The following is a 25284-nucleotide window of genomic DNA, read 5'->3' as shown; positions in this document are numbered from 1 at the left end:
TATACAACTGATATACACAACTACTGCACGTATAGTAGCCACTTCAAAATCCTTCATTCATTGCCCGATAGACAAATGTAGCTACTGAAATGTGACTGTGCCATAGTGAAAGGCTGTTATTTCTCTGCCTACAAAAAGGCCTGTGATCTCACTGGAATGGAGACATATTGGATTGAAAAAGACTTTGAAAATCTCCCAATTGCCACATGGCCAGGAGGAGGAGGAGTCTGCCTGCAAAAGATATCCCCCCCAGCATAACATCTTTACTAAGGACTGAAACAACATGCAGGCATCTAATATGAAACAACATGCAGACTAACATCTCCAATTGCATTTTTCCTCCTGTTTGGTTTGTAAAATTTTGCCTGATGAAGAAGCCCATCAAGCTTTGAAAGCTTGCAACAAGTGTATTGTGCATTTCAGTTGGCCAGTAAAGGTATCGCTGATGGATTTTTGTTTGTATTTGTTAAATGCCCAACACAGCTATCCCTGCATGATTTAAATGCAGTGCAATACATTTTTATATTATTTTTCCTCTTGTGTTTCACATTTTCTTTTTAGTTACTTGATACAGCATTAAAAAGTTTATCAACTACATGGTAGTGCACATAGCTAACCACGCAGAGGTGCATATACATCTAAGATTTCTCAGGAATTTCTGATATATTCCATCCCAAATGGATGTATAAATCAGCCAAAAGAATTAAGATCCAGAAGGGTGGTAAAGGAGATTACAAACTGTTTCCAGACCTTGGAAATGTTGCTACTTGGTCCAAAGGTGCTAGTAAGCCCATGCAATGCCTGGTGCCTGTGTGGTTTTATGTTTTCCAAGCTTGCATAAGGAGACATCTGAATTTTTTTTGTCCATCAGTTCTATCTTCTCCCTTCTAGTCTCTCCTTTTTCTGGGTGGTATAATGGGCTTGCTTACATGTCACTAGGGTGACTAGGGACAGTTTCCCTCCTACACATCAAGATGGCTAGCGACTTGCTACAAGCTCCCCACTGGCTCTGTGAAAGCTGTAGCTGTTCATCACATGTTGGATGCCTCCTTCCTATCCACCCTGGAATCCACATAGATATGCTGACAAGTTTTTTCTTTGCTCTGTTAGCACCACATGTAATCTCAGCATCACACTACATGGCAGTGTTTAAAAAATAACTTTTCCAAGCTCTTCATTTTATAACTTTAAGAGCCTTACAAGCATCTGAGCCAAATGACCCAATTTGTAGAATCCATCTATTCGTATATTTTCATCCAAGACTGGCTACCAAAGTGACTTACAATTACAATCTATCACATGACACAGTTTCATCTGCCTCTAGATTCTTCATAAATCATAAGGGCATGACCTGGTGAAGCAGTGGGAAGGGTACCCCAAACCAATTTTCAACAGCCCACTGAAACTTGGAAGATTTAACATACCCTTAAATGACTTGGAACAAATTACAACTTGATAGGGGGTAAGTGATTAACTCCGGAAATAGCTCCAATGACTGCTATGGTGCTATAGCACCATGGAGAAAAGATATCAGAGAATAAAGTGAATTAGCCATATCAGAGAAAGTGGGAAAGGTTTGAACGCTCTCTCTCTCTCTACACACACACACACAAACATACACACACACGGTAGAGCCAACATGGCATACTGCTTTGAGTATTGTCCTATGACTCTGGAGACCAACAGCAATTGTCTGTCTGTCTGTCTGTCTGTCTGTCTGTCTATTGTAGATATGGACAGAAAGAACTGAAGCAATATTAGGGTAGAAGGTTGTCTTGGGGTACATCCATTTGCAGTAATCAGAAACACAAATAATTCCTTACTTTCATTTGCTTGTCTCCGTTAGCAAAGTTGTTTGTAATTGCTAGTGAATGCTGGAATCGAGAGCCTCCAATTCCTGCATCTGCAATCAACTGGCTTACAGCTTTGATGAGCTAAAGGTGATGAAAATGAAAAGAGAATGTTAGCACAGGGAAATCAAACTAGCAAATACACATTCTTTCAAAGAAACTGCAGCCTGACTTAATAGACTGAACTATCATTTCAAGAGTAGCCTTGGATCTCCATATGTGCTCAAATAGGCAATGAGCTGCTTGAAGTTTGATTGCAATACTCTGTACTCAGTATCAGCAGGGCCAGATGTACAATTACACAGAGTGGGAAGACTGCAAATGCCACAGTGGGCAGGGATTACTGTTGAGGAGCAGCGCATTATGTGTGGACAACCTGCTCTGATGCACCTTCCCAACCCTCGCAACTAGCTGCTGTGACCAGGTGCCACGGTGGATGTATTTGCCAGCACTGAGCTCTTGTTGACATCTTTGTTTTGTGAAACTGGGAAAAGGGACAGACTATTTGATCTTTGGCTTCAGCCAGCAAAATATTTCAGCTAAACCTGCAAACTGAAAGTATCACTGGGCAATGCTAAATATGCCTACTGAAACTCTCTGCAAAATGGGTTCTATTTCCAACTTAACTCTGAATCCTAGAGTCTAGAAAACTTGGAAGAAAGGAAAACTGAGACTTCCAGTTTTCTCAAGGTATAGCAGACATGAGAATAAAACTGCCTAGGAGGTTTGTATAGTCTGCAGATATACATTGCCCTTCTCTGGACTGAGTAGAGGAATTAATTCAAGAAACACCATAACAGTGATGGTGTTGATTCACCAACATCAGATTTACTTACCTGTAAATGAGACCTGACAATTGATTTCTGCTTATTAAATTCAAAGTTTTTTCTCATGAAAAAATAAAGCAAAGCAGAGGCTTCTGTCTGAGTTGACCGTGACCTGTGATTGCAGCACTTAAGAATCTCATAACAGAATGAGCCACACAAGTCGGCTTGCCCTTGGAAGAATGCTGAAGGGAACTATGGAGACAAAAAAAGTGTGCAGACAGGATCACAACAGAGCTGTCTTAGACAATATTCAACAGTGCTGGAAGCTTACTGGGAACTTTATGCATCTCTAAACAGGCTATGGCTTAAGGTAGCTAGCTGAAACAAAGGCATATGCCTATTAATCATCTCCATCTGCATGGACCATTATGATCTCTACAGGAGAAAGCTCACATCATCATATCCCCAAACAGATGTTTTATGAATCTTACAGAAGCATCTCCTACAATATTCTCATGTATGGATACCAGCCATGACTTATTTTTCAATTGATTTCTGAGGGAATATGGCCCTTGAGAGAGAGAAATGGTCCCCTGACAATACTTTAACTATTTGTGGGTAAGAAAAGCTGTTTAAATGTTGATGTTTTGCAAATAAATTTCTAAATAATTTTTTTACAAACAACAATTGAGTTCAGTAACATGAACAAATAGAGAGTTGGCTTATATGCACAAACAAAACAATATCAGATACATTTTTGTTGATTTCTTCTTCTTCCTGATATACATCTTCACATTAAAAAAATATGTTCTTCTGTCTATAAGGCCCTCAAAGCAACTTAAAATTCATATAGCACTTTGAGGATATTCAAAGTGCTTCATTTGAAATATAGTATTTTAAACTTTGTAACAGTTTGCAAGACAGGTCCATAGTATTTATCTACTTAGTGCAGCTGGCAGTCTGTGCTTGGCTTCAACTAGGTCATCTGGGGTCAATGTAGGCTGAATAGATTTCATGATTTCCATCTAAGACTGCAATCCTCACCATATTTTCTAGGGAATAAAACTCTTGAATATAGTATATGTGTACAGTGAACCCTTGTTATATGCTGGGGTTTGATTCCAAGATCCCCGTGAATAACAAAATCTATGGATACTCAAGTCCCATTAAATATAATGACATAGCAAAATGGTGTCCCTTATAAAAAATGGAAAATCAAGGTTTGATATTTGAAATTTATATATTTTTTTAACATTTTCAAACCATGGATGCTTGAATCTGTGTATAAAAAATCCATGTATAAGAAGGGCCGACTGTATATGGCACAGAGGGTTCAGGATGTTGGTGATAATATTTAAAGCTCCAAAGAGTTTGGAAACTTGATACATACTGTTCCCTATATATACATGTTCAAAGCTCAGGCCTGCAGGAGGAGTCTTCCTCAGTACACAGGTGGTGCAACACAAGTGGGAGGACATGGGAGCAGGCCTTCTCAGCTGTGGCACCCTTCCATTAGATGTCTCACTGACACTGACATAGGTTTCTTTCCAGCAGCAAGCCCAAAGATGTCCGTCCCCCCATTGAATCATAGAACTGGAAGAGACCACAAAGGCCATCCAGTTCAACCCTGTGCCATGCAGGAAATTTCAATCAAAGCATCCCCGACAGATGGCCATCCAGCCTCTGTTTAAAGTCTCCAGAGAAGGAGACTCCACTACACTCCGAGGGAGTGTGTTCCACTGTCGAACAGCCCTTACTCTCAGGAAGTTCCTCCTAATGTTGAGGTGGAAGCTCTTTTCCTGCAGCTTGCATCCATTGTTCCGGGTCCTAGTCTCTGGAGCAGCAGAAAACAAGTTTGCTCCTTCCTCAATATGACATCCCTTCAAATATTTAAGAAAGGCTATCATTTCACCTCTTAACCTTCTCTTTTCCAGCCTAAACATTCCCAGCTCCCTAAGTCGTTCTTCACAGGGCATGGTTTCCAGACCCTTCACCACTTTAGTCACCCTCCTTTGGACACGCTCCTGTTTCTCAACATCCTTTTAAAATTGTGGTGCACAGAACTGGACAAAATATTCCAGGTGGGGCCTGACCAGAGCAGAATAGAGTGACACTATTACTTCCCTTGATGTAGACACTATACTCCTATTGATGCAGCCTAAAATCGCATTGGACTTGTTAGCTGCCACATCATACTGTTGACTCATGTTCAAGTTGTGGTCTACTTGGACTCCTAGATCCCTTTCACATGTAGTCTCGTTCAGCCAGGTGTCACCCATCCTACATCTGTGCATTTCATTTTTTTGCCCTAACTGCAGTACCTTACATTTCTCCTTGTTGAAATTCATTTTGTTAGCTTTGGCCCAGCTTTCTAATCTATTAAGGTCATTTTGAATTTTGATCCTGTCCTCTGGGGTATTAGATACTCCTCCTAGTTTGATGTCATCTGCTAATTTGATAAGTATGTCCCCAATTCTGTCATCCAAGTCATTGATACAGATGTTGAATAGCACTGGGTCCAGGACAGAGCCCTGTGGGACCCCACTGGTCACTTCTCTCCTAGATGAAAAGAAGCCGTTGTTGAGCACCCTTTGGGTTCGGCCAGCCAACCAATTACAAATCCATGTAACAGTTACTTTGTCTAGCCCACATTTCACTAGCTTGTTTGCCAGAATGTCATGGGGAACCCTGTCAAAGGCCTTACTGAAATCAAGATATATATCCACAGCATTCCCTTCATCTACCAAGCTGGTAATTTTATTTAAAAAAAGAGATTAGGTTTGTCTGGCATGACTTGTTTCATGCCACTTAAAGCCTTTGAGGACTAATTTACTTCAACATGTACATGTGCAGGCATACCTCAGTTAATGAAACCTCTGACAGTAAAATCATTTTCCCAAACAGCCTACAGAAACTTGAGAAATTTAACACTCCATTTAATATCTTGGGACAAATTACAACTTGATTAGGGGTAAGTGATTTACTCCAGAAATAGCTCCAATGACTGCACTGGTGGTACAACACCATGCTGGAAACATGTCAGAATTAGGGATCAGACTGAATTAGCCATATCAGTGAAACAAAATACATTTTCTAAATTTCTTCCATTTGCAACATATTGGCAGACTTGGGCCTAAAGCACTGAAACAACAGTAGAGTAGAAGGTTGTTTTATGATTCATCCACCTGTAGTAATCAGAAACACAAGTAATTTCTTACTTCCATTTGCTTGCCTCCATTAGTAACAAACTCTTCCAAAATATCCAAAATTCAAGGTAAAAGTTTGAAATCCAAATCCAAATTTTGTTTGGAAAATTCTGAAATTTTACTATGATTCTATGTGTTTGTCTAACAGATATTTTGCCAGACATGAATAAAACAATGAATACAACAATGTATCCAGCAACAATATTCATTCAATATTCTATCATTACATACAACCAAACCAACATAGATAGTTACCTTACTCACAAACAACCTCAAAGCAGCAAATACATGCTTGAGGGCTGCTGCAGAATGATTTATTTGTAAAAACAGCAGGTAGGTATCAAAGACTTTCTTCATCAGTGTATTCTGGCAATCTGATTGCTGCAGTTGCCTCTGAAAAGTTAGCAGACAAACATTTCAGTGGAATTATTTGGCCTTTTTTTTTTTTTTTTGCTTGCTTCTTTGCTTTCCCACCTTTCTTCTTTTTTGCTATCAACTGTATATTTCTTGTTCAAGCATATATAGTTGGAGAGTCCACCTTTTTCAGCTTCAGTCATCACATATTCTAAAATTCTCCTGCTCCCTTAAACAATTCTGCACTTTCCCCCCTTGGTGCCCCTTAAGACAGGAACTCTCAAGACACTTACATGATGCTGTTTTTATTTTTTAAAACTTATGCCTTCTATTATGCCTTTGCCATAATGCCACTTTTTTATTCTCTATGGTAGAAAGGCTATATTTCAGTGGCAGACCACAGGCTTAAAACATAGAAAGTTCCACCCATGACATCTCCAGCAGAGACTAGGAAAGACCCTGAAGAATTGACTCCAGGCAGGGTGGACTATACAGAGCTAAATGGACAGAGTATCTGATAAGGTAAAATTCAGGCTACTATGCTGCTAATATAGCTTAGGTCCATGCATGAACTAAAGAACAGTATGATGCAGTGTTCTGGGTAATGGCTCTAGAAGACCAAGGTTCAAATCCCTGCATGGCCATGGAAACCTACTGGGTGACCTTGAGCAAGTCACACTCTTTCAACGTCAGAGAGAGGCAATGGTAAACCCCCTCCTGAAGAAATGTTGCCAAGAAAACCCTGACATAGATTTGTTTTCAGGCTGCCAGAAATTAGTAACAACTTTAAGGCACAGAACATTTTTGCCTTGTTATACAAGGTAACTTCTAGAAAAGAGGTTTCCCTCTCTTGCAACAGGCTTCATATTTCAGGCTCCACTTTGGAGTTTATTTCTTTTTTTTGTTGCTAGAATCCCAAGATCCATCAACCAGACACAAGTACAGTGTGCCCATGTTATATGTGGGCACCCTATACACGGCTTCCAGCATACACTGGAAGCCATGCCAGAAAGGCTTCTCCCACGCCCCAGAAGAAACAATGGGGTGCATGCCTGTGGTGCGCACCCTGTGGCGCACTGGGTGCACACTGCGGGAATGAGCCTCATTGTTTCTAATGGACTTTGAGTTTACATGGTATTTCCCTTATGTGGCGGGGTCCGGGACGGATCCCCTGCATAAGGGAAGGGCCCACTGTAAAAACATAGCTGCTGAGGGGCCAGAATTATATTCTGACTTAATAGTACCTTTAATGGTACCACATTCTGATGGTCTACACAAGAATATGTTTTCACTGCCAGACCTATAATCCCAGTCTTTCAGTCACAAATCCATTTTTCCTTCCTATTCAGTCATTAGTTACAGTGTCTTTTTTCCTGAATTGTTACTATTTCTGGACAACTGGGAACTTCAGTAAGCTTGATGATCTAGTGCAAATCACCTGTATATCTACCAGAAGACTAGTTTAAATCTAAATTCTCTGGTTCACCTGGATAATGGAACATAACGTACATATGGATTATAAATACAAATAAATTTTGTCTCAAAATGCTTATACAGACTCTTTTGGAACATCAGCTTTTTAAATTTAAAAACAACTACACACACATACACACACATATCTGTGTAACTATGGTACATGAGATCTCACCATACACATTCTATCCTACTTGTATTTCCAAACTCTATAGACTACATACAGTAAAACCTCAAGAGGTTCTCTTCTGTTAGATCAATGCAGGGGACTCAATGGCCTTCCAGATATTGCTGGACTTCAGTTCCCAACAGGACCATTCAGACTGGTCACTGATGATGAAAGCTATGACATAGTAACTTTGTAGGGCCACAGCCAGGTTTCATACCCCTTCATTAGATGCTAGGATCCAATACTTCAAGGTGGCTAACAAATATTATTAAAACCCATATATATTGTATTATATTGTATTAGATTAGATTATATCATTATATTATCCTATATTATATATGAAAATACTTGTCACAACACTTACATTGGTGCACGTGCTGGTTAAAAGAATATAAACCTGACATGACCAAGAAGCCAAATATGATTGTGAGTAAAAGCATGAGGTAATCTCCAACAGAACAAAACACTGTGATGCATCACATGAGGCACACTAGCCTAGCATATGCCTAGTTATTTGCAAGCATGACTCATAGACTGTGCACAGATATGACAGTAGCATCTCATTCATTGCGTGATGCTATTCATACATCAATATCCTGTGCATCTATAAAATTATGGTTTGGTATAAATCACAGACATTGTGATTGGCATCTTAGGCATTCTGTCATGATTTTGAGACATGAAAATGATACCTGGTGATGCTGAGTGAAAAGACATAATAGGTCAAGGATAGTAAGGCAAACTTCTGTTGCAATGTTAGCTTCAGTATCTACGTAGTTCACAATATCTGTTTCGTTTGAGCCACCTACAAGAAATAAATGTCATGGAAAAGCTTATGTAAAGATAATGAAGACAGAGCATGTTTATAAAAGATCATCCATTTAAACTGCATCAGGTGATGTGGTGTGGAGAAAGCAATGGCCCGAACCCCTCCATTCCGAGTCTTGATTGGAGGGCAGAGCTATATGTTTCAGGTAACACCCTAAGCCAGTCTACATCCCCCAGGAAGAGTAGAAGATGCTTTCCCATTACCAGTGTTGCAGTAACACTCAATTACAGCCTAGTTGGCTTATGCAGGAGGAATCAGGGTCAGGTGGGGGAGCCATGTCCTAAGGACTGAAGCACAGCTTTGGTGCTGCTTCTGGCCTCTTCAGATGCATGTGTCATTTAAACAGCATACCTCCAAAGTGACCCGAAGCAGCTTTATTCTGGCCTCTCTGTTCAGGCCCTTGGATAATTTCTAAGATGTAGATTCAAAATGAGTATCTTTCAGCTAAACTATGGTGGGACACAGACCACCAGTCTGCCACCACCTCCTTTGCTGCTGACGGGAAGCTGCAGTGGAAAAAGAACCTGCAAAAAGCAGGCACCGCCATTATTGCTAGGGTTGTGGGGCGTGTGGTGGCGCTGCCCTCGGGCAACCCTAACACGAATCCAGGCCAGCTCAAAGAACAGGTCTGGATAGCGCCTATATTATATTTCAGGGTTTTGAGACTGTTCAAAATATGGATAATATACACAAACTATAATCTTCCTTAAATGAGCTGTAATTTTCCTTAAAAACTGGTAGTATGTAAAAATTTACCTTTAGCCCAATAGAGGCTGATGGGTTCCATGTCTTTGTGCCAATGAGTCTACTCTGAATTTTAATTTGAAATTTAAAATAGGTATTCAGATGGTGATCCCTATATTCAGAGTATGTTCAGCAACTTTGATTAAAGTCTGAACTAAAACCCAGAATGGATTCACAGTTCTGCTAACATTTTAGCCACCAGCCATGGCTGCTTAAGTCCACTTAATTATAGCCTTCCACTGGTTTCTGAACATGATTTCCACTACCATGATAACATTTCTTAAGAGCAAAGTATAACCTTTGGTAACTTGACCACAAGTGCTTCTTTTGTGCTTACTTGCAATGGTGCTGTCTATTATCTGCAGAAGTTTAGGATTGGAAAAAGGATTTTTGCCACGGATTATTGGTAAGGTTTGAGATCTGTGATGCCTGTGAACTTCACTGCTGGAAGCAGAATGTATCCTGTGAAATTAAAAGATATAAGTTTTAATTAATTCTTATATCCCACATGCCAGAGTTTTGAGAAGTCTCAAAGACTTCTCCTATTGCACTGCACAGTAAGATTTGAATTCCCTCTGAATTCCCACTACACATCCTCCAAAACCTGAATCAGCTCTGGACTGTTTACACAACTCCTGGACCCTGTTCAGGTTTTCCACAGAAAACTTTCGCACTGTTTTTTTTTTTTTTTAGAAAACCCAGAGCAAACCACAGCAGTAATGGGTGGCTTAGCACCCCTGCCAGTTCCTTAGCACCTTGCTGAATCGTTCTATGGACACGAATTACTCTGAGGTCAGAACGAGGCTGAAAATGTCTTTCTGACCTCAGAATGCCTGCAGCAATGCTACTGGCCAACTCGCGAGGACCACAATTGCCCACTGTCTAAGCAGGGAATGTGGGAATGCAGGAGCAATGTGGGGGCCAGAAAACTCTGGGGGCAGCCTGGAGCATTCTGGCAAGTGTAAATAAGCCATTTGATACATGGGATTGTCTCTTAATATGAATCTGCTAAAGCAAGGAAGAGCTGACAATGATGAAGTGGAATCTGTTGGAAAGGTATTGGCAGAGTAATTCTAATGCTTCTCAGTTAGGTGCAGCTCCAGCAACCATAGGCTCATCCAATTCAGAGGCTACTGGTCTTTTCTGGGCAGTAGGGACTAACTCGAGACATCCTTGATCTGTAAAATTCAAAGTCCCCTTGCTCACGATACACAGTCCAGTACCAAGCTCAATGGCAAAGATTTTTCCACAGGGGAGTACGTGAGAAAAATGCCCCCATTTCACACACTGGCTGCAGTAAGCCAGCAGAATTTTGGAAATGGCAGCTTGTATGCCACTTAACTCCTACATCACCCCACTTACATCTCCTTTTAATTAATATTCTGTGCACTCACATTTTGTATCTCTATGTAACTAGGCAACTGTATTCCTTTTGTGTTTACTTGCAACATGGTGTTGAAGTTCAAGACTAGAACATTTTGTGCCATAGATTATGGGTACAGTTTGAAATCAATTATGCTTGTGAGCTTTACAGGCGGTATTACATGACTGAGATCCACTGTCTCTGAAGGACCAAATCATTTGTTTGAAGGAACTGTTTAGCATGTTGTGTACTGAACTTTTAGTAATAATGGGACACAGAAGCAAGAAAAGATACACAATATGTTGTTTACCTAGTTAAATTCATATCCTGCCCCATCACTAGAAAATGACTGAAACAAGTATAAAACAAAAGAAAAATGGAATTGCATCATTAATATATCCTCAGACACTACAAATCTTCCAAAATAAGTAAATCTTAAGTATTTGTAAATGATGCACAGGATAGGAGATGTTATCTGTACTACATAACTATAGCAATTTGATACTTTTTAAATTGTCATGCCTTCATTCTGTGGAATCCTGGAATCTGCACTCTAGTGAGGAACTTAGAATTCTTTGCAAAAGTGCTCTAGCACACACTTCCCTGAATTATGGCCCTAGAGATCTCTTAAGTACCTCACCAAAATTACAGTCCCAGGAGTCTGTAGCTTCCATTTGGCTGGAACTAAGTTAATTGTGCAGTAGTGAAACACATCTTACCATTGGGGAAGAAGGCCAGATGTTTGACAGGATGAATTAGAACCTTTCAGTGTTCCATTCTGGGTAGCTTGAGCAAACTTAAATGCAGCAGCAATTTTCCTAAAACACAAACATATAAAGAAACAAACAGGTGAACTTGCAAATCTAAGCATATTTTCTTGTAGTTAGCCCTGCTGAAGAGAACAAGATTTACTACTGAGTGAATACATATGAGATTGCCACAAGATTGACCTTTCTCTGCTGTAAAGTATTCTCTTGTCTTTAAGACTAGCCAGACCTTTGCAAGAAAGTCTTAGGCCATAGTGATTGCAAATTATTGCTTATGCTTGTGTACTACCTGCTCTGTGTCACAGTAAGGGCAAACATTTAACTCATAAACGTCAAATATAAACAGAGACTTCTAATAATGCCATGCAACCCAGCCTTATCCTAACTTTTACATATACAATAAGCTCTCCTTATTCATGGATTTTTTTATCCATGGATTCAAGCATCCGTGGCTTGAAAATACTTTAAAAATATCTAAATTTCCACAGGCAAACCTTAATTTTGACCTTTTATATAAAGAGTACCATTTTACTATGCCATTATATTTAATGGGACTTGAGCATCCACAGATTTTGGTATCTATGGGGGGGGGGGGAAACAGACCCCAGTGGATACCAAGGGCCCACTTTAATGGGGTGAACTCCCTTCACTAGTCCTAGCTTCTGCCAACCTAGCAGTCGGAAAGCATACAAATGCAAGTAGATAAATAGGTACCACTTTGGTGGGAAGGGAAACAGTGTTCTGTGCAGTCATGTTGGCCACATGACCCACACAGTAGGCTTTGATATCACTGGCTCTTCGGCTTAGTAGTGGAGATGAGTACTGCCCCCTAGGGTGCCAAATAATCCTTCCAATAATACATCCTACCCTAGGGATGCTAGATTTGACAACCTTGTCAAAGGGGAATACCTTTACCTTTTTCCTACTATTTATAAGATAAGATAGCCTCTCCCAGCCTGGTGCTCTCTAGATGTCTGGCTGGCTTGATGATTCCAGGAACTGAAGTTTAACAGATCTAGAGGACACCAATAAAGGGCAAACTGGATCTGGGACGAGGTTAATGTAATCTTAATCTTAACACACTTACAAAACAAAGCACCATAAAGCTCCAGTAAGTGAAACTCTAACTTTCAGCTTCAGCCATCCTTCCCTATTGTCTCACTGTTTATCCAGCAACAAGATGACATCTGGGTTCTTCTTTGCATCTGCCCTGCTCTCCATTAGCGAGGAATTAACTGTGTTGGGAGAGGATGGCTGTAACTGAAAGTTGGGGTTTGAAAGGTTAGAGAGGACAAGTATCTTTGTCTGACTTGATGGAGTTTTATATTACTTCATCTTGTTTCAAGATCTGTTCAGGATTAAAATCACAGGTGCCCGGATCCAATCTAGCATCCCTAGAGCAGGGTGTATTATTTGGCTGAAGCTGGATATATTATTTGGAATTCTCCCTGCAAAGGTACTCAAGTTACTATTTAAAAAAAACTGTCCTGGATTCAGGTCATATGTATTAATAGTGCTGCATTTTGTAATCTAACTTCAAAGTGTTATGAAATTTCATATTGCTATATTTTATGACTAAAATGTAATTACCTTATTATGTTTCGTTTCCCTAGATATCTGAAATTCTGAAGGCAAACCCTGAAGTATTAAAAAAAAGGAAAGACATTCAAAAACATTTCACTTAATACTATATCTTTACCACAGTGGCAAAACAAACAAACAAACAAACAAAAAAATCCACAGATAAAATTGGACAAACATACATTCTAAGGTGGGATGAAATTCATGTTGCCCTCCAGATATTTCTGGCCCACAACTCCCAGCATTCCTCATCATTGGCTATGCTGGCTGAGGCGTCTGGGGATGGATGTCCAGAAACATCTAGAAGATTACATGATTCTCATTTCTGTTTTAAGATTAAAATACAATTGCTAGCCCCACGGAGTCAATAGGAATTACATAAAAGTTGATTTATTAGGATCACACTGATTCACTGGATGTTCTTTAACTGGCTACAGCCAGTTAAAGATTTAGGCCCATGTTCCTCCTCTGAATTCCATTACTAAAGATCTTCATGTCATATCATCCTGTGCACATTTCCAAATGCAGGTTCCTCAACTTTACACAAGAACTGTACTTTCTTCTCTTGCCATGAAAGATGCACATGACAACAATATAACAGAAAACAGAAAACACATATCAGCTTAACACAACTGTCATACATATTAATAAAAAACCGAACACTTTATTTTCTTTTTTAAATCAAATGATCTCTCTTAAGAGGACACTTTTTAAATGAGAAATACAAATATGGCTTTAACATTTTATACACACCCTAGTTTTCAGTGCTTGTGGAGACAGACAAGTCATACTGCACTGACCCAAGCTCAATCTCCTATGAATAAAATGACCCCCACTGTCTATGGAAGGTATCCCACTGATGGAAATGAGGGAACAGATTTTCATTAAATCTGACTTCTCCTACAGCCCACTCTGCTCTCTGAAAATATGCTCCAGACAATTGGAGGGCTATCTTGAATGGTGTGGGAAGGAATGCTAATAACTACAGGGATAAATTGGGGAAAACTGCCTCCATTCCTTTCCGCTAGCAAAACTATTCTGAGACGAAATCCATTCTAAGTAGAACTCTAGAATACAATTTTTTGTCTGTCCTCTCAAAGTTAGGGAATCCCTAGGCAGGACAGAGATGATACTGTGGTTATTTCTCCATCTCTTCTGTGGACATTTTATAGTGGGGACAAATAAACCCAGCCACACATCTCATATATATTAAATAGATGGTTCTGTATATGGCCACCTATGGGCATGACTTAATTCTCAGTAAAAAGTATACAGATGGTCCCATAAAAGATATTAGAAGATTCTGAGACTTGTTATGGTATGTGATCTATATTGATCTTGACAAGGCTAAAACAAAACCCTTCAATTTGCTGCACAACAGAAAGAAGGGCAAGAATTAATTTCATAGTGATCTTGTACCATATATAGCAAAAATCTCTATATAGGAGAACTAACCAAGCAGAAGGTACAGTTCATTCACATGTCATAATCTAGTTCCAGATAATGGGTCTGTGTTAAGCATGATTAAGTCTAGGTCCAGTCTTACTGGTAGCAGAAGGAAACAGATACAAACTAAGGCCTGTTACAGACTGCCAAAATAAAGCTGCTTTGGGTCTCTTTGGAGGTATGCTATTTAAATGATGCATGGGTCCTAAGAGTCCGGAGGTCGCACCAAAGCCACACTCCATTCCTTAGCACTGGAGTGCAGCTTTTGGTGCAGTTTCCGGATTCTTAGGATGCATGCATCATTTAAATAGCATACCTCCAAAGAGACCTGAAGCAGCTTTATTTTGGCAGTCTGTAACAGGCCTAAGTGTGAGGATTAAAAGTATGGTTGCCATTGGACACAACATGTCACACTTAGAATTTCCTTTCGTTTTATTTCAATGTATCACTAACAACAACCTCAGAAGAACAAACCTCAGAGTAAGCTTACTCTAAAATGCTGAAAAAATCTGTTATCTCTGTGAATGGAGCTCTCTGCCAGTAGGAGATCAATGTATCTAGAAAAAGACACCAAAAATATCCATGCATTATTTCCTACTTGAGCTGTATTTCATACCAGTCCAGGCACAAGGTAACCATAGCCATTTTTAATGATTTTTTGCTACTTGCAGCTAAACAAAAATGTATTCTTGTTCCTATCATATTCATTTATACCAAGCTGGGTTTCCTTAGTGTTTGCATTCAGTCATCTCACCTAAATAGAACACTGTCAAATACTTCTAACCTTTCCTTCTAACCTTTTTAAAAGCTCCATAGGAAAGTAGTTCTAGAGCCTGTAAACGGCCACCAAGAGGCACCTCTCCCACATTCCCACCAGATTTACCTGTGAGGTTGGCAGGACCAAGCAAAGGGTCTGAGTCGACTGAAGGTTTCCCTGAGTCAACTCATATAGAATATGGTCCTTCAGATATGGCTCTATAGAGCATAAGCAGCACTTTGAATTATATTCAGAAAATAACAGTAACTAGTATCGCTGTAATGACCAGGGAGTATTTGCCTATAACCAGCCCCAGTAAACAAACTGGCTGCAGCTTCCTGGACCAACTGAAGTTCATTTTAGAAAGGAAGTCAGACACAGAACACATTACAATGATCCAAATGGAATATACCTAAAACATCATGTAGTCCTTGATTTAAATCCCTCTGCCATTGATTAGTTAGTTCAGATGGATGGACATTGCTGGCTTCAATTCTGCTCTTAAGCAACTTATGGCACCTAACAGAACAGCAATTTTAGAATTACCAAGGAGTGCCAGACTTGACAGGAAAAAGGTTTCCCACTCCATGACTCCTTCCATGATGTGTTGTTGTTGCTGCTGCTACTATTATTGTTTATAACAGGGGTGGGAAACATTTGATCTACCAAATGTTGTTGGACTCCAATTCCCATCAGACCTAACTGATGGTTATATTGGTTTGGTCTGATGGAAGTTGCAGAACAACATCTGTGAGTGACATATTTCTGACTCACTGATAGCTTCAGCCAAAATTCACTGGATGTTTTGGTACCAAATGAAGCTAAAGGTTATAATGAACTCAAGTAAAATGCAAGCAGTTATCATGGTAATATCCCCTACCTTCTGAAATTGTTTTCATAATCTGAAGGAAACACATTAGGAGACCTCTAGTTTCAGCCTGATCCAGCTTGTCAAAGCGCAGAGCTGACCCAATCAGAGAAAGTGGTCTCGCAATCTGTCAAAAAGTCAAATGCAGAAAATCATTCTAATCATAAAAAATAGTTTCAGTTGTAAACACTGCATTTTACTGTTTGCATGCATATATATATATATATACCTTTTCACAGGCTTCTGCTGGCTCACTGTTCTTTTCATTGGTGCTGGGGTTAGAGTCAAGACTTGCTAAGGAGCCTCTGGAGTCTGCATGGTTGGCTGTAGAAATAGCTACTGATGAAAAGGCTGGAAATGAAAGTCACAGCGAACATGCTAGAATGATGTTTATGGACACAAAAAATGAGGTAGAAGAATGAAAACCCAAAATACAGCTATGTAAGACTGGCACTGTTGTTGAAAACACAATGTAGTTCAGTCAAGGAAAACATTCAATGGGTATGGGTTTGAGTTCATGTAATGGAATTCAGATAAATACATATAAAGATAAATGCAATGATACATACTTTGTTATGTATAACTTAAGAGATATTATCAGACACAAATGATGAAAGACTACTGCAGTGGAAAATTAAATTGCAATTAATTTTGCATTCTGAATAAATAGCATTGTTACTGTATAATTTAGACAGAATTTGGAAAAGTTACTTGTTTAGATTTCTCTAACCAACATGCTCAATTGTCATACAAGCTGGAAAATTCAGAATTAACTTTCTGAAGCTGTGGGCTAATTTTCTTTATTTATTCATTAAACCTACAGGCTCCTTCATTTACTTATAATTAATTAAAAATCTCTCCATACTGCATTTCAATTGAAAGTCCAAGACAGCCAGCTAAAAACAGGACAGTGGCTACATGTCTGTGGGGAAGAGGATCCATAAGTGGAACACTACAACAAATAAAGCTCTTTACCTATTTACAATTAATGAGCAGAAGGTAGTTTAAGAAGAACCTCCACTGCAGAGTTTAAGGAAATAATCTGACTTGAAAAAGTTAACAATGAAAACTGACAGTGAAGCAAAACAGCCAGTTACTTTTATGCTAATGCTTTCATACCTGCTATAGAGTTAAGAACATCTTTGGAAAAAGAGGTATCTACAGAATTTGCATGTTTCATTGCTGCCTGATTCTGAAATCCTCCGGTAGTGCTCAAATCATCTCTGGATCCCTGGATTTCAATGAGAACAAAGGAACAAATTTAGTTACTCATATTATCATCATTCAAATCCTGCCTCCTAGTCTTATAGCCTTTTATAATGGTATCACACCAGGCTTTTTTTCTTAGAACTGATATGACATTTGGCATAAAACAAAAACCCCAGCTTCAGCTGATTAATGCCAGTAATGGCTTATTCTTAACACTATGGTAATCTATTACTTGGTTATAACTAGATGTTCATGCCAAGGGACTAACTTTACCTTTACTGTTACATGAAAGGCTAAGCCCAAAAAGCAGTTTATATAAGAGCCCTTAGGAAGCTTACTACAGGAAAAGAGATTCCACCTGAACATTAGGAGGAACTTCCTGACAGTAAGGGCTGTTCGACAGTGGAATGCACTCCCTCGGAGGGTGATAGAGTCTCCTTCCTTGGAGGTCTTTAAACAGAGGCTGGATGGCCATCTGTCAGGGATGCTTTGATTTGGATTTCCTGCATGGCAGGGGGTTGGACTGGATGGCCCTAGTGGTCTCTTCCAACTCTAAGATTCTATGATTCTATGATTCTATGAACTGAACTGTGAACTCAAGACTTCTGGGCAGATACTACCATAGAAAAGAATGAATGCTCTTGAATCTGAAGAAGAAGGCAATAGTCTGTGAAAGCTTATACTGAAATCAACTTATTATTATTACAGTTGCTGCAAGATTATTTTTTCATCTCCTTTTTTCATTCATCCATCATTTTCTTTCTAAATTGTGTCTTTGGCTCATACGTGCACTATGTATATCATGCTGGCTAATAAGAATACATCCAGTATTAGCTTCCTTGCAAGTTGCTTGATCAGGATCCATTCAGTTATTGGAGCTTAGTAACTGGAAGTAATCTTAAACTATGGTGAATGGAGGAAGCATTGTTGCCTCGCTAGCCAAATGAGTTATAGGACCTATACAACTCAATTGGGATATTTTGCTTTATACTGATTTAGAACAGATTCAAAGAATCATTTAATATTCCTAACACATGCATCAAGCAAAAGGCTTAGGTTTCTTCTTTCTGCTAACTGAAACTTTCTTATGCAGCTGGATTTCAATATGGAGACTTTCAAATAAGCAATTTCTGAAACTAATGAGAGCTCTGAGGCATGGTATAACTAGAGATTCCACCCTCAACATTAGGAGGAACTTCCTGACAGTAAGGGCTGTTCGACAGTGGAACAAACTCCCTCGAAGCGTAGTGGAGTCTCCTTCCTTAGAGGTCTTCAAACAGAGGCTGGATGGCCATCTGTCGGGGATGCTTTGATTGTGATTTCCTGCATGGCAGGGGGTTGGACTGGATGGCCCTTGTGGTCTCTTCCAACTCTATGATTCTATGATTCTACCACATGAGAAACTATGGAACAAAACAGATGAGCAGGAAGGAATGGCCAGAAGCCACTCCCAGCCCAATCGTCCTGGGGCCAAGGTAACCACACACCATGGTCCCAAATGGACTGCGGCAAGAAGTGGGAAAGATTCACTCCTTTTCGGGGCACCTTAGGCAGTCCCAGTGCAGCTTCAGCGTGGCTTCCTCATGGCATGGAGGCATGTGTCACTCCCAAGCCACACAGAAGCCAGCTTTTTAAGCCTGTCTGTTTCAGGCCTATAAGGCTATTCCTCCTCCTTTCCTGTTTTGCCTATTTTTCTTGAAAAGGTTATACCCCTCTATTTCTACATTCCAATCATGAGACACATCCCACCAGGTTTCAGCAATGTCTGTTATATAATATTTGCTTTGTTGTGCTAGGAGTTCAGTTTCAACTTGCTTATTTCCCATGCTCTGTCCATTAGTGTAGAGACATCTTAAACCATGGGTCCCCCCTACTTGCTGCCTGTGCAAGTTTTTTTGCCTCCCACTATTGGGTCCTTGCACTGTTTGTCTTGTTCCCTCTATGACAGTTTGACTATTTTCTCCATCCCTTTTGCCTTCCAGAATACTGTCTCCCTCCCCCACATAAAGTCTATTTACAAGTCTCTCATGGCATTTACTATTTTATTTCTTTTACATAACTTGAGTTACCTGCCACAGATTTAGAACCTCGACTTGAAAATTCAGTTAACATTGTAGTATAGATCTGCTGGATGGGAAATTCTAGTGCTTTGGAAAATATAATGTTACCAAGTTCTGGTATAGCTAAGAAGCCTCTGTAGATGTTGTGCTATGGGTAGGTTTTTAAACAAATTTTAATGTGTGGATAAGTCATGTATAATCAAGTTACTTGACCCATGTGACCATCCTCAAGTTACAGCTTTGCAAATGTAGGTCATTTAAATGACTTCAAGCTAGTGAATTGTGGTCATCATATTCTAATTGTTGATAAATTAACTTAATTACTTAGCCAAAGAATAACAGTTTGAAAATAGATATTTTTGCAACACTATTTAAAAAATTAAATAATTATCCAACATGTTTCTAGAATCCTATTTTACTCACCTGATTGGATATATTTATGTTGAACAGAAACATATCCTTCATATATATTCTTGGCATGTTATCCAACAGCAAGCCATAAAGAGGCATATATAGGTTTGCTATTTTTGCCTGTTTCTCCTGAAGAAAAAGTAGTTAGAAGAGTCAGCTCAATTGCAGAACCTCAATTCTTATTCTTATAATGCATGTAAAGTAAAAGATTATCAGTTCTTACCCTCTCTGTGTACCGATCATCAAATGAATGTTTTGCCATGAGATTTTTGAGTACAGCCAAAGCCATGTGCCTAATATCCTGGTCTTCTTGGAGAGCCCACCCAACCTCTCGAAGAAGTAATCCAATTAAGAAATGCTTCTGGCAAAACTCATTTGTCAGAGTGTATTCTGGAATATCTTGAAAAAATTGGGGAAGAGGTTTGTTATATGCTTGAAACCTGCTGTGTTATCATTTATCCAAGAAACATATATGCTATGGTTAGTATAAGAGTCTTGCATCTTTCCCTCACATTACTATTAATCAATCTGGTGGTTTGTTTGGTTTTTAAATGCTACTTATGCTTCCACACAGCTTTTTATTGGACCAATCTCAACAAACCAGAGTACCAGTATGTAAATTATGATACTATGCTAACTGGAAGTCTACTATACCAGTAGTCATGCACACAGCTGATTGCATATATGGTTATGCGACCTCTTGCACAACTCTGTTGCAAAAATGTAATTCAACACAGCTATGCTAGTGGAACTATTCATTCTTTAGAATTAGGTTTTTCTTTACTTCTGGGATGGATGATACAGATGAACAATCTACTTCTGAGCAATAAAGTTCAGGTCAGGATAACTTAATTGTCTATGTAAAGTCTCATTTTGTTTTTCAAGGTCCATTAAGAATTTTTTTTTTTTTAACGTTTACAAGTGTTTAAAATTTACATGAGGCCACTGGGTGAGATCATCCGGACACATGGGGCGGGGTGTTATCATTATGCTGATGACACCCAAATATGTTTCTCCATGTCTCGGACTGATGCAGTGACTAAGTATGGCATCCCTCCTCTGAATGACTGTCTTAGGGCGGTAATGGACTGGATAAGGGAAAACAGACTAAAACTGAATCCAGGTAAGACGGAGGTTGCCACTTTCCCCCTAACCACTGCTATTCTAATTGCAGGCCTCCCACAATTTATAAGGTCAGAAAGGAAGTGCCTGTCTTGACCCATGTATCCAGGCATCCCATTCTGACATCACAGGCTGCAATTGGTGCTTGCAAGTAGAATGGCAGTGGTGGCAGGTAAGGGGGTACGTGGCTGTCCAGTCTGCTGGCTGTCACAAGCAGAGTTTTTGGGGAAATGGGAAATTTTCTGGGAAACTCCACCGCAAAAAGCCAGTTTTAAAAGACTGTGTTAAGGGCTGTTTGAGTCAGGCCAGATCCACTAGAATGGTGTCCTGTCTTCCCAGCCCCAGCCCAGGGCTGTTGGCCTGTGTCATCTAAATAGGATGATGCCAGGCTGGAAGAACATGGGATTTTTGGAAAGGGTGTGTAAAGCCCCTTGGTCTATGTCAGGGACAGACAACTTGTGATTCTCGAGATGGTAGACTCAGTGGCATTCCTAGCCCAGATGTCATCCGGTGGGGCTTCCTGGGGTTGGGGCTTCCTGGGACAGAGCTTGAGGGTGGGGCCAAAAGTGCAGCCTCCCGCCATGCCTTCTGAGTCCAGCAAGGACTGTGAGGTATGCTCCCCACCTTACCCCATGCCTTCCAAGTCCCTGCTGGACTCAGAAGACAGCTGGGGAAGAGGGGGTGATAGTGGCACAATGCTTCTCCTCCTCTGTCCTGGGCTTTTTCCCTAGACGGAGCAGGCTGCAAGGGTGCGTGTACACCCCATCTGCCCTGAAGGGGAAGCAGAGCCTAACTGAGTGTCACTCCCCTTCTGGGTTTCACCCAGTGTGATCTGCACCCCCTCCCCCCAGTGACGTTACTGGGTGGACTGCAACTTCCATCTTCCTTCTCATTGGATATTCTGGATAGTGCTGATGCAAGTACTAATATAGTTCCTTCCAGGTATGTTACTGTGCTAATACAAAGTCCATTATACAAGCAGTATAATGCAGTATATGGTCCATGCATTCATATATAACTGATGCTCATGGAAACCATGAAGCGATGAATTCTTACCTGATGCATGATACAGCTGTGTTGTTTCTGATGGTGTTGTTGGATCTTATGATTTTACAGAATGGAGCAGGATGAGGGGAGAGGAAACAAGAATTATAGTTGTACATAATTACGATAATGATTCTGTTAATGATGGTCAGCTTTTTTTATATCCCCTTTCTTATTCAAATCACCTGAAAGTTTCTTAAGATGAGTTCATATGCCTCTTCCCCAGCTTCCCTACTATAATTGTGTGTGGCTGTTTAATACTTGTATCCTCAAAGGCATGTCTTCTCATTTTCAATTTAGTTTACTCCCCATTGTGTGCATAGAGGAGGAATGGGAACTTGTGTCCTTGGGAGTTGTGGTGTAGCTGAAACACTTTTTTTAGGCTGAAAAAACTCTCTAGAAATTAAAGACAGCCATCTGAGCCACTGCCAGATCTGTTGGTGCAGCTCCCTGAGAGTTGGGGAGATGCCAAAAACTGCCCTCTGAATTTCAACATGGACTCATCACAGTTCAGAGGATTTCTGCTTAAATGTATAGTCCACTATAAAGCCTCAGGCCCAGTAATAGGGAAGAAGGAATGTCAGAGGACAAGAGCAATTGTTCTCTGGGTACAATTATCTGCTACTCTGGGGAGAGGAAAAGAGCAAATGTGGAGTAAAAAAAGGAAAGAATGACTGCAACTGTATTGCAGTAGAACCTGTATTTTCCAGATGGCATCTGCTGATCATACATTATTGGTTCTGTGATTAAATTTAACCTTACTGGACCACAATAAAAACATGAAAAGAAACAAGTGTTTGATTCAGAATGAAGCAATCAGATTTTGATCTGTTAATTTATTTAAAAAATTTAAATCATCCCCATCGAGTAGAACCAAGTTGTACTTCTTTCAGTCTAATTCCCCATCTGTTAAGAGGACAAGAAGAATATCCTCCTGCATAGTGCTGCTGCAAAGATGAACAAAGAAATTCTATAAAATACTTTTTACTTTATCAAAATATTTGATGGAAAAGGACAGTGCACATTCATTTCCAATTTAATGGTATAATTTGATTGGGAATTTGGGACAGATATTTCATTTTTTCCTTGAAGTAATCCCACAATCACATTTGATCTTCAATAATAGTGAGTTATTGTCTGTCATATTAGGAGTACTTTCAACCAGTTCTCAGAAACAGTGTAGAAACTTGATTAATGTTGCTGACATATATGATTTTGGATTCATTCTTGATTCAAAATACGTAATTAATTCAGCTTTAATTACTCCATCTCTTCTCAACTAGAGCAATTCACGAAAGCTGCTCTTTCAGTAAGACCCTTCATTGTAAAGAATGGCCTTAATCCAATCACCAATTTCATTTGGAGTTGATCCACTGGATCAAGAAGAATTTCTTAAGTCACTTCATATGTTAGCTGCTTTAATGAAGTGAGGTCGAAAACACACTGCATAAATAATCCAGTTTGAGACCACTTTAACTGCCCTGGTCCAGTGCTAGGGAATTCTGGGAACTTCAGTTTTGTGACATGTAGCCTTCTCTATCAGAGGGAGCTCCCGTGCAACAATAAACTACAGTTCCCAGGAATCCCTAGAACTGAGCCAGAGCAGTTAAAGTATACTCAAACTGGATTATTTCTGCAGTGTATTTTGGACCTGAGTTTCATCTAATTGGAACTAGCAATTGGATTTAGACTTTTATTTTAGCTGCAGTATGAATACTCTAAACCAAGTCCATGTTTAATGAAGCATTCTTGCTTCCATTTTGTATTTATTTATTTTATGCATATATCCTGCCGTTTCTAAAATTTTGGACAATTCACAAAATATAAACTAACAATAAAACCAAATTTAAAAACAACAACTTTGAAATATACTACTTATTGATTATTTTAAATCCATAGTTTTATATGCTTATTCTTTAAAAACATATAGAAAATGATTTCATATATTTGTGTTTAGGATAAATATCCCAATATTTTTATCTCTGTGTAAGTGTGCTTAGGACAACAGGCAGTACCTGACACATTTATTTTTTTAAACGCAAGCCCCTACCTGGAATGTTTGCAGATTTGATTGGAAGGCACAGGGGGATGAAGTGTTCATGGTTACATACTTCCTCAAGAAAATCAAATTTATATTGAAACAAAATCTGGAATGTAAAAAGATTGGTTGATTTGCACTCATTAATTGGGGAGTCACACTTGCATTATTTTCTTCCATTAGTCCACATTCAATAATTGTGATCTGTTGTGTAAAACAACATTTTGAAAACTGCAGTTGTTTTTCTGCTTCTTTATTACAGTTTCTCAGACATCAAATTGTTCTTACATTTCATATACACCAATTTTTACACATGTTTTGTTTATGTATAATGCCAAACTGTTTTGGAAGCACATGAACAGATATTGGTAAAGTAACTTTTTGGACTGCAGCTCCATGAATCCTCCAGCCAACATGAAGAATTCTGGAACTCATCACTTAAAAGGTAATGCTTCCAAGCTCTGCAAATGTAAGAACATGGGATATGCCTTGGACTCAGCTTTTCCCTCATTTATCTCTCTTCAGATCATTGATTCTATCCTTCCCTTCCTGGTTAACATCAAACCAGAGCCCAGCATTACAACTGAACTAGTAACTATAGATTGTGTGTGTCCTAAATAAACAGGATTGCAAATTGGGGTTAATATTGTTTCACATGATACCTTAACTGAGCAAAATGATCATTTGAACCTTCATGACATACAATATCGTAGAGACATTTTAAGAAGCAACACATACGACAGTGTACTGAGTGGTAGTAGACTCCCACTTGATTACAAATGCACATCAATGCAAATTCATCACTTATGCCCTAAATTTACCCCACATTAGATGATTGGCAATCATTTACGCACATTTACTATTTGAAACAATCCAATCTCTTCCCAATTCTTGCTTGGCATTCAAGGCTGTTACATAGGTTTATAATACATAAGAATGCAACTTTTTTTTCAAACAAAAAACAGCAAGTTAAACATGATTTCGGGGAACTCCTAGGACTTTGGAAACTAGGGTTCAACCTTTCCCTTGACTATGGAAACCCTCTTGGTGACCTTGGGCAAGTGACACTCTTAGGCTCAGTGGAATGCAAGGGCAACCCCCCTCTGAACAAATCTTGCCAAGAAAACCTCATAGGTTTGTCTTATGGTCACCATTATTCAGCAACTACTTGACAGCACACAACAAGAAGAAATGCTGCTTAATACTAAAGAAAATAAATGCAATTG

General features: G+C 39.4%; 1 protein-coding gene across 10 annotated transcripts in view; it reads right to left on the bottom strand.

Moving 5' to 3' along the window:
* The window catches only part of DOCK10 (dedicator of cytokinesis 10), a 187819-nt gene that overhangs the window by 28322 nt on the left and 134213 nt on the right, over positions 1-25284 (bottom strand). For 9 of the 10 annotated variants that reach the window (XM_089509216.1, XM_089509209.1, XM_089509211.1 and 6 more), the window contains exons 30-44: positions 24071-24167; positions 22033-22077; positions 20078-20253; positions 19867-19983; positions 17294-17405; positions 16404-16525; positions 16187-16301; positions 15040-15106; positions 13113-13160; positions 11475-11573; positions 9730-9854; positions 8512-8624; positions 6079-6216; positions 2687-2869; positions 1824-1934 (exon numbers count right to left, since the gene is read on the bottom strand). In XM_089509216.1, coding sequence (XP_089365342.1) covers positions 1824-1934; positions 2687-2869; positions 6079-6216; positions 8512-8624; positions 9730-9854; positions 11475-11573; positions 13113-13160; positions 15040-15106; positions 16187-16301; positions 16404-16525; positions 17294-17405; positions 19867-19983; positions 20078-20253; positions 22033-22077; positions 24071-24167 — 1668 coding nt within the window. The remainder of the gene's footprint in view (positions 1-1823; positions 1935-2686; positions 2870-6078; positions 6217-8511; positions 8625-9729; positions 9855-11474; positions 11574-13112; positions 13161-15039; positions 15107-16186; positions 16302-16403; positions 16526-17293; positions 17406-19866; positions 19984-20077; positions 20254-22032; positions 22078-24070; positions 24168-25284) is intronic. The other variant, XM_089509213.1, reaches the window with a different exon arrangement.

Source organism: Sceloporus occidentalis, unplaced genomic scaffold (genome assembly GCF_023333645.1).
Source record: "Sceloporus occidentalis isolate IW3139 unplaced genomic scaffold, rSceOcc1.0.p SCAF_2, whole genome shotgun sequence".
Taxonomy (NCBI): domain Eukaryota; kingdom Metazoa; phylum Chordata; class Lepidosauria; order Squamata; family Phrynosomatidae; genus Sceloporus; species Sceloporus occidentalis.
This window is presented reverse-complemented; position numbering and strand designations above follow the sequence as displayed.